The following is an 18,022-nucleotide window of genomic DNA, read 5'->3' on the forward strand; positions in this document are numbered from 1 at the left end:
ATGCTGGCAGACATTTGTTTCTAGAAGGGTTACAAATACAAGTCATCTCTCTAATTTAATACAATCACCTGACCAAAAGAATATATCCATTTATGTTCTTTCGTAATGTACACCACCAACAAAAACATGCAAGAGTTGGTAGGTTTGATACACAGTTTTAGGATTTCGCTCCCTTGCTTACACTAAAGGCAACAATATTCTTATGCAGTTGAAGACTGTAGCCTGGCTTCAATTCTCACTAACAACCTATAAGACAGCATTTTTGATTGTTTGGTGAGGAATGAGAGTACTAAGTGCTGGATTTAACAGTGAACTGGGGCATTTTACTGAAAGGAAACAATTCTATATTGGTAATTTTCACATTTCATTAATGTGAACTGTGTGTTTAAGCTCAAAGCCTGGGACATTTTGTCTTGCTGTCCAGAGCACAATAAACACCAAAAATTCAAAACCTTATTATGCTTCTGTTCCAGAACAAAAGCTCCATTCATGAACATGCAATTTTACAGTGACTAGCTGTCTGAGTGCATTGCTTTTGAGTTTACAGAACAATTACTTTGTAAAATATAACCAGTATAGATTCTGCATAGGAATGAAAGGATTAAGTGAACACCCACTAGATGGTGTTCAATTACTGCATGGGGTGACKGGTCTAGTTAGAACTCCTATTCACCTCTGCAGCAGACTTTTTTTGAAGAAACAACAAATACATTTTGTATTAGAGGATCAAAAGGGGATCAAATAATTCTCTTAACTRAAAACTTGGAAATGCTTTAGTAAATTATTTACCATCTGCGCTGAATATTAGTAAGTAGAACTTCTAAAAGGTATGACAAATATATGCAAAAGAAAGCACACAAGGTTATTGTGGATCCACTTGCTACTAGCTTACAGTTTTACTCCAAAACCTTGTGGTTTTGCAATTGATGATATTAGCCATCAGTTCTTCACCTTCTCAGATTCTGCAGACATCATCCATTGATAAAAAGCGGTTCATAAACACTCACCAAAGAAACACATCCATTTTGCAATTAGTTTTATTATAGGGATGAACTGAATTATTGGATGCCTACTCTAGTAGAACCTAATGCATCACTTTTTTTTCAGCAGAATCTTAATAATTGCAACTAATCCCCATTAATGTTAGTGAATCAGCTTAAGAAAGGAGAGGAAAAAAAAAGAAAATAATGAAATTGCTATTTTAAGCGAGGAGACTTCTAGCATAGGTGCAGTATTGTAACACTTCAGATGTTTTAGATTCCTGGAAATTACAAGGATGATACTGATAATGGGAATTGCTGTTCAGAGTTGAATTAAGCTAATACTGTCATGTCAGAATTTCCAGAAGGAACCTTTTCCTTTATAAGGCTCTGAAGTGCAACCTTACATGAAAAGTTTAGGAAGGCCACCCCAGTGACACCATTACTTTTTCCAACTGCTATTGTGAAAAGGTAAGGACATTCTAATAACCATGTTTAGGAATTTTAACACAGAAGACCCTGTCTACTGCTTTGAGSATTTACTGATCCTGCACGGCCCTACTTCACTATTTCCATAGCTCTCCAGGTTCAAGCATTATTGCAATCTCTRGTTTTTCTTTCCTTCTTCCTTCTCTTGTTTAATTGGAGTTTCTTTCAGTGGCTGACTTGCTTTCCTTCAGTTGATGGTCCATGTCATTCTCACCTTTATCTTCAAATTAGCCTGGAGTTTCTTTMCACTTCTAAGATTAGCTTATTCTGTTATTAGCACATACAGAAGCTCTAAGCAAACCAGTAACAGGCCCTGCTGAGTCTGATTTGTTTATGCATCATTAACATCTGCCACATAGCAATTAACAGATGTTTGGAAAGTTTTCCTACAGCAGGGGCTCCAAGGGTATGCAAAAGATAACAAGATGCTCCTGTTTTTTAAGCTATGAGAGTTTAACCTATTTTTGCCATGCAAAAAGCTTAATGTAGAGACCTAGATTTTGTTAGTTTCTCAGAACTGCAGAATGAAGACAGTTACAAAAAACTAATTTGAAACAYTGCCTTTATTCGGCAGACAAAGTCAAAATGGGAAGAGGAGCAGGATCATGAAAAGCCTGAGAACTCCTCTAAGACTGGACAGAACTGAAGTAAAGAGAAATCACAGAAGAGCTTAAAAACACGTTTTAATCATACCTTATTGCAATGGTCAAAACAGCTTAGTCAATTTGCAGCTTAGAAAAAGAATAATACTGCTAATAGTATGGTCAATAATTATTGACATGATGTCCACCAGCCCTCCATAGTAGAAAAAAGTCTTGTGCACCAAATAGAGCACCTCCTCTACACTAAAGAATGAACTTTSCAGACTGAACAAGAGAAGAAAAGATATGCCATCACTTGACCCTTTGACTTCAAACTCTTCAAATGATAAATCTGGCAGAAAGAGAAAAAAATTTGCAAAGAAGATCAAGAGTTAAAAAAAAAGTTGTTCTTTTCTAGAATTGTCTTATTTCCTCAGAAAAAAAACTTTTCTCCCCCTGAACTCAAATAATCTGATGAAGCCAATCTCAGAAACACATTTGGCTTTACCCTGGCATTTATTTTACAGTCAGATTTTCTGAAGGATTCTGATCCTATTAAGCACCAGAGGAAACATTGTAATAGGCCAAGACAGAAACAGAACAGAAATATTTATTCAGTAAATATAATGAAGAAGGCAAATCCAAATACAGAAGTACACTTTACATCAAAATTCCCACTAATGCYTCATTTAACTTGCAACAGCCTTCAGTATACTGGGCTTCCGTGTCCACCACTTCCAATTATCCTTGTGTTGTCTCCTTCCTGCCAATCTCAGCTTCTCTGACAAAATTAATTTCTCCTCCAAGAGCAATTATGGACTGAAAAAATGAACGATTTTTTCCTTTTCCTGAGCAAAAGTGTACCTTACCTGGGGCATCAAGYCTTTGACTGTACACGACCTCCTAAGAGGACCTTCTTTGCCAGAACTCTYTTTTTCTGCTTCAACCACAATACAATGATTATGTCAAAAATTTTCTCATCGAAGAATGCAGAAAATAACTTGCTCTACTACAGTATCCTCAGTCTGGCAGACACACAGAGGTATAAATGAGAACCAAAGCACCTATGGTGCTGGAAGCTGTTGTGCATACAGTGACTGTGAGCGGGGCACAGCCTACACGCATTTCAGCATTTTGCTCTACTGAGCATTGCTTTGTACCGTTTTTTCTCCTTAACTAAAGCTGCACTTGGACATTCAGATGTTTCAGCAACAGTATTAATTTAAGAAGCTCCTGACTTCAATCCTTSTTCCATACCTTGGACTACAGTGATTGCTAGCCGTTTGTGCTGTGAGCCAGGGAATGATGTGGGCATTACACRGATAAATCAGACCCAGAAAAGTGTGGAATAAAGATACCTGCATGAAGCYGTGGAATGGGTGGTCTCACCCAGACAGAGGACATAAAAATAAATTCAGATTTGCTTAACCTAATAAGACCAGTGCTGAGTGGTAGCTTCATTATCTATAGGTTCAAAAGATAAAATTATCTAAGTTTCAAAAGAAAAAAACCCACTATTTTAGAAAATGGGAAATGCTAGCATATGAGCAAGAGGGTTTAAACAGGCAGTGACTACTTTCAGGTGGCAACAGTAGAGTTTTTAAGCAACAGAGGAGATCTGTCACTGTCACTGTTTTCCAATATGAGCAGTGATTAAAATTATTTTAAATTGAGTATGAAAAAAGTATGAGGTCTATATTTTGAGTTTATAAACTGCTGAAATAGGAGCTGACTTTCAGAACATAGATGATAAATTTTGACACACTTAGCTATGAAATGCTAAACACAAATACTAAGCCATGAAGAAYTTCCCTAATAGAGGACACAAATACACAAAAATACATTACAAGATACTGCATGTTAACTTAGGTGAGCAGTGGGAATAAGTGTGAGTATTCTTAKGATGGTTTGAATAAGCAGATATCCTTTCTCCTCTTTACAGAAATACTGGACTAAAACCAATTAATAATAACTGTCCTCTTGAAATGAGCATTTATTTTAGCTGCAGAGGAAAGAGATTGAAATGAAATACGAATCAAATTTTAAATAGTCTTTTTCTAATTCTCAAAGTTCATACAAATGAAAAGCAAACAATGAACAGCTTTCTTCTAGTGAAAGTGTAAAGTAATTTATGTTGCTCAGTGTACTTTTAAAATGAGCATACTGGCTTAAAAGACCCTCCACTTTTTCAGCATCAGAGATGGCCTTTACCCCCATACAGATGGCAAAMAATGTTTCTCTTTAGCGAGTTCAAAGAAAGCCAGAGATGTAGATGACATTTTTGAGCATTAGGTTTTGTATTTTTTCTGAAGAAACTGGCAGTGAAACAGAAGTAGCTCTCCCCTTCTGTATCACCAACAAATTCACAAACAAATAAATGCTGTTGTCAGGGTGTAGGTGACACACAAACATATGCACACCCCTTCCCCAGGAAAAACAAAAATGAAACAAAGAACATTTGGAGAGGAACAAAAAAAGAAGAAAAGTCCTCTCTTTTCTGGAACTGGCAGATTCTCTGGTGGGATATGTGACTTACTAAGCACTTGCCAATACCGATGCAGCAGCAAGATTTCACTGTCTCAGTAGTTCCAGAAGTATTAAAGGTATTGGCACAAAGGACATGCGTTCATGACTTGAAAAGAAGGCCCGCATCATTCTGAAAACTTCAAACATCAGTCCTGAAAGACAACTGGAATAAACTGAGTAACATCAAAASGTAGCTGTCTTGGCCATGTCTTCTATTTAAATTCCATGCAAGGAGCCCATTTAAAAATTTTTATTAAGCCAAGTATGATTGCAGCTCTTGGTGAACAAAGTCCCTGGACACTGCCATTTTATGTAAATTGAACAGCTGAAAAAAGCAGCTACAAAAACCAAGGATGGCCAGGTGGGATGGAGCTAGACCTACTCACAATGCTGAACTACTTTTTGTCTGGGAATAASCAAGGCAGAAAATGTGGTATTTTTTTGTTAGCTGTGTCTGTAAAATCCTTTCACTTTTCCAGGTCTGAGAGGAAAGATATTTTAGAAAAAAAGACATAGCCAGCAGAATGACCAGGTGCTTGCCACTATTATGGATGGTGGTGTGAGGACCTGAGCTCTCTGATGACCTGAACAACATTAGAAGACTGATTTGATTATTAAAAATTGTCCCTTGTCTGCATTCTCCGCTGCAGTAATGAAGTTGGCAACCCAAGGGAGGGCACTGCCATAAAAGCAGGTGGCTCTAACAAGAGCAACCTGTGYGTTTTACTCATGGAAAAAAGTCTTTGACCTTGCTATTTGCTTTTGTTTCACAGCAGATGAGGAAGGCTACTGAGCACAATTGGTGCTATAACCCACTGCAGGTGCAAAGCTGCAAGTGAAAAACAGAGCATAACCTGGCCAGTTTCTCCCTAGGAGAATCGATGCCAGTGTTTTCCAARCAGGGAGCAATGGAACTTTCTCAGAGGTGCCCCTGGAGACGCCAGCTGTTTGGCAAGTAAAGACAGCTCCCTCACCTACCAAAGCAGGCTGCACACCTTGCCTGCTGCTACTGCCTAGTAGAAAAGTGATTGATACTCTGCATTTCTACCCTAGGCATTTTTAAAAAACTTGTAACATTTCTTATGAGAAAAAGCAGGGGAAAAATATTAGTCTATATCAAGGTTGCTCAAAAAAGGATAAATCATATGACTAATACAGTAAAAATTCTGCATTGGCCTAAGGAAAAGCACAGAACCATCACTGCAAAAATAGTTACAAACAACTGAAAAGATGAGGCTAGAAAACACGCTAGATTTTGGCAGGAGCCTGACCTGCACTCCTGGCACCTGCTATTGTCCGCCAACAGTCTGTAGATCCTCATCAGTTCTTAAATATCAGAATGTAAGCCAAGGAATTTTAAAACCAGATTGTAYTTCTTAGGTACAACCAATACCTGTTTGTGTTAAGGACATATGTTGCAAGAAATTAAAACACACTTAAGAGTGAAAAAATTCATTGAGTCTGATTTTCACACTACATCTCTTAGGATTTAATTTTCAGTTAAGCAGGATGTTTCAGAACTGATTAAGTTCCACTGAATTATTAAAAAAATAATACTGAAGTAATCCGTCAAAAAGTATTTGGAACCCGCCGATGAACAAATCCCAGAAATATTTTCTGTGGTATGTTGACAGTGTGCTATAAAAGTAGTTGAAACAGCGTGCAGTGTTCTAAAAAAATTAAAAAAACTTTAAAGATAGGAAAAATATTCAGAGACCAAGAATGATTGTATGAGATTGAAATGTGTCCATATGTATAAAAAAAGTGAGTTCTCGGATAGGTATTTTAAATATCAYGTTAGAATGTCACAAAACTGGAATACTTGACTAAAGAAGAAACTGTTGAAAGACTTCTGAAATTCTAAGGCAGATGATATTTATACAACAAGCAGACTCCTGTTATTAATAATCAGATCTTTCCATTACTTGCACTACAAGTATTCTGTATGCGCACAATATATTTTCATTCATTTCAAGGAATCTGTTTTCCATTCAGATGCCATTAAATAACCAATAACTTTCACACTTTAAATAACCAAATCCTTCAAGATGTGCACTGAGACCACTTGCCTCTTGCTCACAACTCTGCTGAAGCCTGATTGCTTTTATTATCGGTACTATTTTTGTGCAGAGTTTTTAAAACTTACTTTCATTCATTGAGAAACTGCAATTTATCTTYTCAGTGAATTGTTTTTCAGAAACTCTATAGCTACTAACGTATTTTTGAAGCGGGACATCTTGCCAGAGCTTTTACCTAATCAGTACGCATTGCAGAAAATCGAGGTAAGAATTCTCAATCTGCATTACTCTTCAGTCAGTCATCAATGCCACAAAGGGAACATAGGAATCAATCACAACAGAGACACAAGCTCATTATAACCCTACTGTTGTCTCATACAGACATAGCCACAAACATAGAAATGTAATTAATACAATGTCAGTATAAATTTAAGGATCAAAAAYATTTTTTCCTATTTGACGGTACAAGGAACGTATCTCAGGTACCTCCAGTGCTGTCTTGAAACATGGTTGAAGGCAAGGAAATTGAACTGGAGAAAAAGAAAAGACATTTTTTTCCCCACGCAATGATATGCTAAAACAAGTTTCTTATAAGCAATTTTGCTCCATGGCTCCCTTTCTTCCTGCTATCCCATCTGACTGTGYACACTGCCTGGCTGTTGCAGCTGCAGGGCTACGGTGCTGGAAGCCAKCTCTCACCTAACACCTCTGCTCTGAGTGCTGCTCCCCTTGCAGCTGTTTTTCAGACTCTCAACCAAACAGATTTTTCTGAAGAATGGGAGCGAACAAGTAAGTTGTTGCAATGGCCTTTGCTGTATTGCAACTTAATACACCAAAAAAGTAGCCTGGCCAACAGAGAAGATTTGAATGCTCCAGGAAGGATTTCTCCTCAAGAATCCCATCTTTGATTTTCTTGCGTAGTACTTTGTGATGCAAYCATTATGAAAGTGCATTAATGTTTATTTTGAGTTCACAACAAAACATATGATAAATACRTATTATCAAGATTACAGGAATTTCTGCCATATTTCTAAACAAAGAACTATTTATTGTCAAATTAGGTTTTAGATAAACACACAGCTTATGTATGTCAGTTATCAGTGTTAATATCTAATTGCTGAGGATAAAAGAAGAAACAAAAAACTCCCTTATTTAGCTTATCTATTTACCAACAATWGGCTGAGGCACAACATTTGATCCAAAACCCTATAATATTTTACACAGAACACCAATTTTAATGTTCTATTTGGACAACCAATTTTAAAGTTCTATTTAATCTTCTATTAAGAGGGAGTATAAGTATGTTACTTTGAAGACTTTGACAAGGTTGTGGTAGGATTTCCTAATGCTTTTTAAGTGATGAAGGATAGCTGAAGATGAAAATCCACAGTATGGAATAGTTACRAGGCAGAAATTTTCAGCAGTCAATGTTTATCTTTGCTTTTGTGTGCAATTCCTTAACAGGAATATTATTTTCCTTTACTCACAACCCCACTTTAAGAAATGAGTAAACAATGATAACTAAGAAGCTTTGGCTAGAAATGGCTGACCTTGTTTCATTTTCTAAAATTCAGAAGAGATTACTGTAATGACCTTAAATCATCATGTTATTTCTTTGGGTTACCTTTGATTTACCTTCCATCTAGCACTGGGCAAGGGGTCATCCTTGTCCTGCAATCCCAGCTTGCAGAGTTCACTATGATGTCTGGGGTATTTGTGAAACAGTGACGTATCTGTACTAAAAAACCACTAAATGCAGAAATAGAGAGAGGACAATTTCTCTGTTAACACATTAGAAATTTGAGAGGATTGAATTCAGTTCTCAGCTGTATCAATGGCTCCCCACGTAGCACTTCAATCCCTACTTGCCATATGAAGCTTCTCCATTTACACAAGCTTCAATCTTATTCTTTGATTTTGAATCCTAGATTTTAGATCTGACACTGATGCATGACTCATGATTAGTTATCCTGTACGAAATTCAGGTCAAAATGAAGACACTGAAGTATAGGCATATGAACTCCTGCCAAAGCAAAAAAACTCAAGACCCAAAAATAAAAAGACTGACTCAGCTCATTCCAAAGTGCTCATCTACTGACTGGTCCTTCTTGGCTCTTCAAACACCACTGACTGCACCAGCACTGACCTCAACTAAGGACAATGGAGAACTCAATTTTTCAGCCATCACAACCTTGCACTGTGTCCTTTCCCCAGATTCCCTCACAGCCACGACAATGCTGATGCTGTGACATGAAGCCATACATCCTATCAGGCCTGCAAACACACCACAACTTTATGCCAACCAGAAAGCTTAACCAACTTCTCCAAGGAAACTTGCAACACACTAATGCCCACTGACAGGACTCTGCAATGGAAATACTGCCTCTGGTACCCTGSTACTTGTGGACACAGGAAAATAGCTTTTACTGCAGCTGAATGAATGAAGATGCTACAACACATTAAATCTGGACTGAGTATATACAGAAGAATCAAGATCTTTATTTAGCAGGTATCAATTTAGACAAGGTAACTGGAAGGTTTGTATTCGATCTGGAAGAGGAACAGAATAATCTTCTCTAGAAAAAAAAGTTAACATAAAGCACAGCTCAGTTTCAATGCATTGCAAATCTTCATTTCTTGAAGGACTCTTGCAGTCCTTTTCAAGAGATGGCATTTCCATGGAGATGCTCTATCACAGTGTTAGCTGTCTAATCTGGAATATGAGTCTAAGTACGCACAACTGCTTAGGACACAAGTTTTACATGAAGCATCTCTCAAAAATACTCCTGCATTGCAACGAAAATTCATTGTAAATCAGCTGAGTTTTATCCTTCCAATACCTGTTATCTTAAAAGTGCTAGAATTTCTGATGCAACACAACAAGTTTATATTATTTGTATTAGATTCTTCTAAACATTGTGAAGTATTTTTACATTATAATAAGTGATGTAAAATAGTACAGTAACAGAGAACACCTTTTCACTAAACAGGTATGATAATTTACATGAATATCCCACAGATTACCCAGAAGAACTTGGCTGGTTTTGCAATGGTTTGCCACACATCCCTGTGGTAAYGCAGTTTTAACACAGTATTACATTGCATATAGCCATGAATCCAAAAAACCCAATGGTGCATTTAGTATGCACTGTGCCAACTAGTACAAAAAACACATTGTCATATTAGTTTTGTACAGGCACAAATGCTGTGCCACACTACCACATCTCATTTACTGTTTGCCACTGCTCACAAAGGGATGGCTGCTTCCTTTCATAAAGTAACTAACAGCAATAGAAACAGGCACATATTTACAGAGTAACTTGGTGTGAAGCACTGCCTCTAAAAGCAAGAAAATTTTTTTGGACGGTGTCTTTATTCCTTTATAGAGCTCTTTGCTTTGTCAATACRCAGAACAAAGTACGTCTTTCAGGAAACTGCATCTGTTATCAGCTCATTCTCCTTAGATGGCAGTACCGTAAATATTTTTCTTCATTATMACCCTGACAGTAAATAACTTTGAAGGTGTGATTCAATTAACAGGAATGCCAATATTTCACAACTTTTGGCCTACCTTAAAGAAAATGAAGGAAACAACTGACCAGAGGTAGTGAGCTAAGGTCTACCAGGCAGGGTTCAAGATCACTTGGGCTGGATGACAGCTGATATATTTGCAGTACAGTTCATCCGTTTTCTTATCTGGTAAAGTGTTCTATAATAAATCATAATTTATTGCATGTTTTGCAACCTTGTCAAAGGGCACACCTAAGATTTTTGCTTCAGTAATAAATTCCACCCAACTGTGTACAGGAATTCACTTGACAGCCTGGACATAGCTAAAATATTTTGGTATTTTCTATTGCTAGCACCAACAACTCATCTGGTTTACACACCACTACATTTACTTTCTATTAAATTCAATTATGTTTAAAAGCTAACAGGAGATTTCAAAGCAATTCTCCAGTGACAACCACCCATGAGGAAAAAACCCTAAGGCTGCTGGCCAAGGACTCCTATTCTCAATTCATAACTGTTTCTCATTCCTCTTTTTGCTTGCCTTTTTCCCTTGTGGGTCTGTTTATCTCTGAATAGGGACAGATCAACCTCAGCAATATTTCTCTGTGTACACAACTAAATTGCTCATGAGGCTGGTCATATGTTCTTCATATTGTTTGCTAAAGAACAGCAGAAACAAAACTTCAGAACAGCCCTAAGTTTTCCGTATTACTACAAACAGCATCCAACTTTTCCAAGTTTTTGCTTGGAMAACTCCAAGCAAATATTTATGAAGATGAATGGTTACTGCCAGGGTGCTTCAAGTTTTTTCAAGAGATTATTACTTACTAGCMATTAATCAAAAAATAGGTAGGTAATAACCGAATCATTACAGCTTGAAGTCCAGCATTATAAAACTCACAATTTATATGGATGATCCCATGTTAAAACTGCATCTAAGTATGCAGTAAGTGAAGGGTTTTCTAGGATAAGTGGTGGCATGGTTTTTCCTTTCCAAAGGCACTGTTCAGGGTGAAAGAGAATTATTTTTTTTATATAAGAAAGCTTACAAAATAATTGCTGTTTTGCTATTAAGTTCACTATCTTGACCTACTCTGAATATACCAGGACAGACAATAGAGATAGGTCTGTTTATTTTCCTCATACGAAACTCTTCTAAACACAAGGAATAAACCATTGCCCTTAAAATACTTCAAGTGTCATTATTTCTCTGCCATCAAATTTTGCATCTGTTTGCAGTCACATGAAAATGTAAAATCCCAGGTAAGAGAAATCAAGATAATTGCCTACCACTGTATTAATGCTACTGGCCAAAGAATCCATACCAATGATGGTTAAAAAATATTTAGGAACATTAGATTCAAGTATCAACATTTTTCTATCAAGCATCTATGATGCTACTGCTGCAAGCCTAACCTCAATTTGAAATGCTAAATATGCATTAGAGAAAAGATTTTTTTCTTGTCATTATTTATTAGTTTCTGTTTAATGCTGTTTCCTACTCATATTAGCAAAGCAATTGAAATTAACTTGGCTGCATTACAAATAAATATCACTGCATATCACTTCATTAAAAATCTGCACGTGTACTATTATACTTGGAGCAACTAATTAATATGCATGAATTGCTAGGATGGAAAAACACTTATCCCTCTAACCTTGTTTTCAGAGACAACTGTCTGAAAACCACACCTTCAAAATGAAAAATTACTGTATTCAGTGTCTTTCAGGCTGGAAAACTCAAAACAAGATCCCTTTTAGGCTAACTTCCTGAGTTTTGAAAGGGAAAGTAGTCTTACACCCACACATTAAAAACCAGTATTTTAAATATCWCCATGACTCTCAAGGTCATAAAGTCCTTCTAAGGATTTATATTCAGCTTTGTGCAATATTAGAGGCTGTGTGTCAGCAGTGAATCCATATATGCTTATCACCCATAAATTTTTGGTAGATACAGGAAAACTTCTTTTATTATGGATACTTGTGTCCCATTCTTTGACCACTTGCAGCTCTTTTAAACTGTTTTCTGCCCTAGGTTTTTGACAGGCATGAATCAAAGCACATTCTGGTCTCCTTCTTCCTCCCTGTTTCTCCCACCTTTTCACAATACCTCAAACTCCATTCCRTATTTCCAGTTAAATACCCCCAAGTCCCTATGACATTTGCTGGCAGGTGGGCAGAGTATCCCAGGCTTTGAGTGGCTTTTGCTACACAACATGCTCTCCTGGTCAGTATGTGCAGATTGCAGCAAACAACTATTAGAGCTGCGACTTCTCCCTCTTTCCCTCAGCAGACAACTAAATGAGTATTTGTCCTCTCAATGACGATCCTCTCTGGAAACTGGAAAATGGAACAATTCAAAAGCAAAATAAAAAATCTTGGGAAAACTGTAAAAACCCAATTTTTTGAGGAAAAGCATATATAATTTAAAAAAAAATTAATGTGTCATGGAAACAACAGAAGATGATACAAAGACAATTAATGAAGCCAGCAGAAAAGGACAATGACCTATGCACTTTTTATTTGCCTGCTGTTCCCATCTTCTCCTCAGAAAGCACGCTTTTAAAACTAGTTCTTTAAAATACACTTTTAATTTTGATTTGTTCTTAACTAGGTTTTGTAAAAACCAAAGAAGAGTTGAAACCAAAAATATGGAACTGAACTCCATGCTTTATTACTCTCATTCAACTCACTCCCCTTCACTGCCTCTTCTAAGAAGAAAGGTCACAGAATTACTCATTGCTGAAGTGGAYAGAAGATATCAAGGCCAGGAATGGTATGAACACTATTATATTACACTCATTCTATTTTCTGTGGCATGTAAGTAATTGAGGAACTACATACTGATCAGACACTTATATTATGCAGAGATGTCATCATCAGGTCACCAGATTTCTAAATCATTGGCCACACCTCACTTGTGTAAAGGATAGTGGTGTCTGTGAGAATCCATATGGACAGTATTTATAAATGGGCTTCTGCTGATTTATAAAAGGAAGAGGATCTTATTCCAGTGATCTGCAAATGACATCTCTAAGGGGACCTGTGAGTTTCTTTTCCTTCACAAATACAGTGACGAGAAAGCAACTTACGTTCAACTTGATCAAACATTACTGAGAACAAGAAATCTCTTGGTGTCATGTAATATTCTCCTTCATATTCCAATGATGCAAAATGCATGAAGCGGTGCTTTCGAAGGGATAGTCTTTCATCCACTTCTGCATGAATGACATGTTCCTTCTGAAAAAGAAAAAAAAATCCAATTCCTTTTTAGACCAAAGCTGTAAATGAGAAAAAATCCTATATCAAATTTTGATTAACCTCAGTATTTTGTAGGTAGCCAGCCACAACCAGAGACTACCAGGAATTAAAACCTTTATGGCACAGTCTTAAAGAGTGCCATGCTTATATGACATTCAAAGTACTTTTTTGCTTCAGTGAGAGCAGGCTTTTACAACACAGGAGAGCCAAATTAATGGCTTAATGTCACTAAAGGCTTGCTGCTGCTTCCCACTCCCCTGCTCTTGGCTATATGGTCCTGCACCTCCTTGTTCGCCAGCTCTGCTACTTGTTGGACTCTTGTTGAGCCAAATTCAGCTCGCTAACTCAACAAAAAAACTAAAACCACTAAACAAAAATAGTATTTCATCACATCAGTGACTGGCTCAGCAAAGGTTCAAATGCTGTGTATCCATGCAAGTAACCAATTCATGAAGGTAATTATCAACTTGTGGAACAACTCCTAAGATGGGAAAATAATAATGTTTTAGTTTAAATATGGTCCTGTCTTTCAGAGAAGTCAGAAAAATYGGAAAACCCACGAAAACATCAACAAAAGAATCAGATCTTACCACCAAACCCAAAGATTCAACTAGTCAAGCAAACAAAAAATTTCCAACTTCACCCTCTCCTCGTAAATATTGAGAGACTCAGGATCAWAATCATATAAATTGACAACACACAAATAGCACTAGCTCTTACTGGCAGCAAGAGAGGACACAGCCACAGAGAAACAGAGATATTTACACTTCAGGATTTCAGAGGTAGTGACCACAGGAAAATGAAAATCTCCAAAATTCAGAAAGCATGAAGTGTGTACTTGAACACTAATCATGGAACAACAATTACCATCATATATTATATTATACTTTATTATAATTCAGAATAGAAGGCTTGAATTCGCCATTTAATCCCATGCCTCACCTCTGTGTTAGCATTCAGGACTTGTTAAAACACACTGAATGATAGGATACAAACACCTGTTACAGTCAATTTTAGTTTTCCCTTGTAGCATGTTTGCTTGCCTCAAACCTCAGGTTTCAGTGAAGRGTGGGAGGGAACCAACAACAAGAATAAACCCAAAATACTCCTGATTTAGATTTAAATCTAAATTTAAATTAATCATATTATGACATGCAAGGAAAATGTGGGCTACCTCTAAGTGTCTCAAGCCAAGACTTGCTTTGGTTTAGAGAGAACTGCTTTAAGCTTCTTACAGTTTAGAGCTCTACCACAGCCTACAACACAAGTTCTCTGCCGCTATTCAGACCTGCGTGTTCTGGAAAACACTGCTCAAATATAAACCTAATGTAGCAAGAAATGTAGCTTTATTCTTTGTAAATTTTAGGGGACAAGTGACTCTGTAATTGCTTACTTAACAAGACTCAACAAATGCTGTAAATCTCAAATGAATAGCTCATGGTTGCTGGGTATTAGCATGCTGCATTCTTATTAAAATAATCTCCAGCTCATAGTAACATAAGCAATTTTTGCCCGATGGCAAATTAAAAAAAAAGTGAAAAATGGTTTCACAGTCGTCCTTTAMCCAAAATTATGTAATGGAAAGCAATCTTTCTGCACAAATATAAAACAAAAAAGTCTAGACAAGAAGTAAAAAGTGAATCCTACAACATCTTCAAATCAACTTGACTTTCAAGTTCTTTAAGTCTTGCAGAATTTGTCTGAATTTTGTCTAAAGCTAAATTTGTTAGCGATAATGGAGCACTGAATTTCAGCAATCCATGATTTTAAGTGAAATAGATATGTACCAGTTTTTGTCACTACAAGATAAGAAAGACATTAAGCTATTAGTGTCCAAAAGAGAGCAGTGAAGATGGTGAAGGGCCTTGAGGGGAAGCTGAATGGGGAGCTGCTGAGGTCACCTGGAGTGTTCAGCCTGGAGAAAAGGAAACTGCGGGGAGACCTCAYTGCAGTCTGCAACTTCCTCATGGGGGGAAGAGGAGGTGCAGGTACAGATCTCTGTGGTGAGCAGTGACAGGACATGAGGAAATGGCCTGAAGTAATGTCAGGGTGGGGGTAGGCTGGATATCAGGAAAAGGTTCTTCACCCAGAGGGTGGCTGGGCACTGGCACAGGCTCCCCAGGGAAGTGRTCACAGCACCAAGCCTGACAGAGTTCAAGGAGCACTCGGATAATGGTCCCAGGCACAYGGTGTGATTCTTGGGGTGTCCTGTGCAGGACCAGGAGTCAGACTCAATGAYCCCGACAGGTACCTTCCAACTCAGCACGCTCTGTGATTCTGTGATGTTCACATATTAACTTTGAAGAGTGTCTTGTATTTGGAAAGGAACCTACTCCCATCAGAACTACAACAACATATGGTTACAAACTCATCAAACCCCTTTCTTTTTGTGAAACTGGAATCCCAAATTTGCAAAGCAACCTTGGCYAACTTCTTAAGAATATCAGCTTCAAAACTAGCACAAAGGAAGATGAAACAGGATGAAATATATCAGCTATGCCATCTCCTACTTTTTTTAAGAGTATTTGCAAAATTCCTGACATTCTGTCACTATTCAAGAAATTTGTCATCTGCAAAGGGCTCTCTGACTCTTCAGGACACAAGCATGACCTCAGCTAGAGCAGCGACCACCTTGTTTAAAATCTGTATCCCTCCCTCTCCTCCACTCTTATTTTCTTCACCGATACATATCTCTCCAAGTCTTCAATAAGTAGGGACGCCAGACCCACCAAAGACAATTGGTAAGACATGGAAATACATCAGAAGTAGAAAACTCACAGCTATTGAAAAAAAAAAATGTAACTCCCATTTGTTCTTAGAAGAGATACATGTTTGAATAACTATTTTAATCACTRTTCCAAGGGCCTAACCAAAGATTAAATAAAAATTATGTTTTGAAGAAAAGGCTGATTCAATCACTTAAAATTAAGACTGATCTTCTTTTGAAGTATCATCTAAAGAGTGCAGAGGGGAGCAAGCTCTCCACAGTTCAGTATCCTTCCTACTTCAATTAAATCCTGACTAATTTCTGAGTAGTTTTCCCTGAGTCATCCAGTGAGCCCTTCAGATAAAAAAAGATTTGACATTCCTGACATTTTAAAAAACACTGTGAAGGCTCATTTTGCTGATAAAAATGCAAAATGTATTGGGCAAAMCCCAGAGTTTTCCTCTTTAATTCTATTCCACAGAATGAGTTTCAAGTTGAGACACGTATACTGTAAAAAAAAAAATTTTCTATTTAAGACTGAACCTCAGATATTAAGGTAGCTGTAGTTTAACACTTCAGCAGTTTCCAACAGTTTTGCTTAGCAAACTYAAAGCAAGCTGGACACAAAAATTCAAACTTTGGACACACAATGRGTGAGAAGAATCTATTACTATTGCTCCCACAAGATCCTTGTAAACAGATATTAAAATAACTCTGAGACTGACTTGGGCTTATTTCTGCCTTTAACAGTGCCATATAGGAAGACATCAAACCACAAAGAGCTACGTGGCATTAACAGTAAGCCTTGGGCTGGAATTCAACTCACAGCAGCTTGTTCTACTGTGTTTGGGTCCGGCCGGGGCTTCAGATGCAGGGTGTTTCCAGCATCCCCACAACCACAAGAATTGAGAATGACGTTTCAGCTTTCACTTGGAATTTAGTTGCCTTTGTGGTTTTATGTCAAGCCTCCAGTGCCAGCTTCAGAATGTCCATGGTAAAGGTGATGGTAAATCAGATCTGAATGACATGAAAAGGGCTTAAGGAGGAAGCAGGTGTTTTGCTCTGCAGTTGACATGGCAAGGGATTAGGAGCTGACCAGAGACTGATGCCTACAAGCACTACCAAAGACTGTGGTTTCCTTCCTGGCTTCCAGCGCCGAGAAATGCCTAAGGGCAACAACACTACTTCATGCAATTAATTTTCAGKTTGATATAATTAATCTGTTTATCACTCACTCTCTTAATTTAAGATGCTATTAAAAAATTCACGGTGTTCAATCTTTGGCTTTGGTTATTTTTTTTTCGGCATGAAAAATAGCAAGGTTAAATCAAGGAAACCCCCRTTTACTGTAGCTTTTAACTTTTGAAAGTTTTTTTTWAAAATTAAATAAAAATGAAGGGTTACTGTTGTGGTTTGACCGAAAATCAAAAGCCAAAACACCCAGAACATTCCCTCCCCCCCCCAAGCAGAGAGGCAGAAGGGAGAGCAAAAGCCCTATTAACACTAAAATGTATGGCTTTTAGATAACATAAAATAACTGAGAGAAAGATATGTATATGCTCCAGAAAATGGTCAGACAGGCTGAATAACTTAAGTTGCAAAATAGATTTATTACTAAAAACCACAAAGAATACTACCGCACCGGGGAGGGGAACAAAGATAAAAAATTTACAAGGAGAAGAAAATAAAAACGGACATTTTAAGACACCTGTTATTTTTTCCAGGAACCTGACACTCTTCCAAGTCACCCCTCTCCACCCCTCCATGCCTTCCAGCACGTAAAAGGCGGGGTCAGGGATGAAAATTTAACATAGATCAAATATACTCATTACAGTTGTTGTCCAGCATCATAGGAGAAGAGTCCTTACAGCTCCAAGCTGTGGAAGTTCTTTTCCCAAGAAACAGCCAGTGTATAACTGCTGATGGCAAGGGATTCTTTTCTTTACC

At 37.5% G+C, this 18,022-nt stretch overlaps 1 protein-coding gene across 1 annotated transcript in view; it reads right to left on the reverse strand.

Moving 5' to 3' along the window:
• MICU2 (mitochondrial calcium uptake 2) overlaps nt 1-18,022 on the reverse strand; it is a 142,295-nt gene that overhangs the window by 51,130 nt on the left and 73,143 nt on the right. Inside the window, exon 2 of the mRNA XM_057368528.1 lies at nt 13,200-13,347. Within this exon, the coding sequence (XP_057224511.1) occupies nt 13,200-13,347 (148 nt within the window). The remainder of the gene's footprint in view (nt 1-13,199; nt 13,348-18,022) is intronic.

This window comes from Malurus melanocephalus, unplaced genomic scaffold, assembly GCF_030028575.1.
Source record: "Malurus melanocephalus ecotype Western Australia unplaced genomic scaffold, MMel_1.1 scaffold_93, whole genome shotgun sequence".
NCBI classification, from domain to species: domain Eukaryota; kingdom Metazoa; phylum Chordata; class Aves; order Passeriformes; family Maluridae; genus Malurus; species Malurus melanocephalus.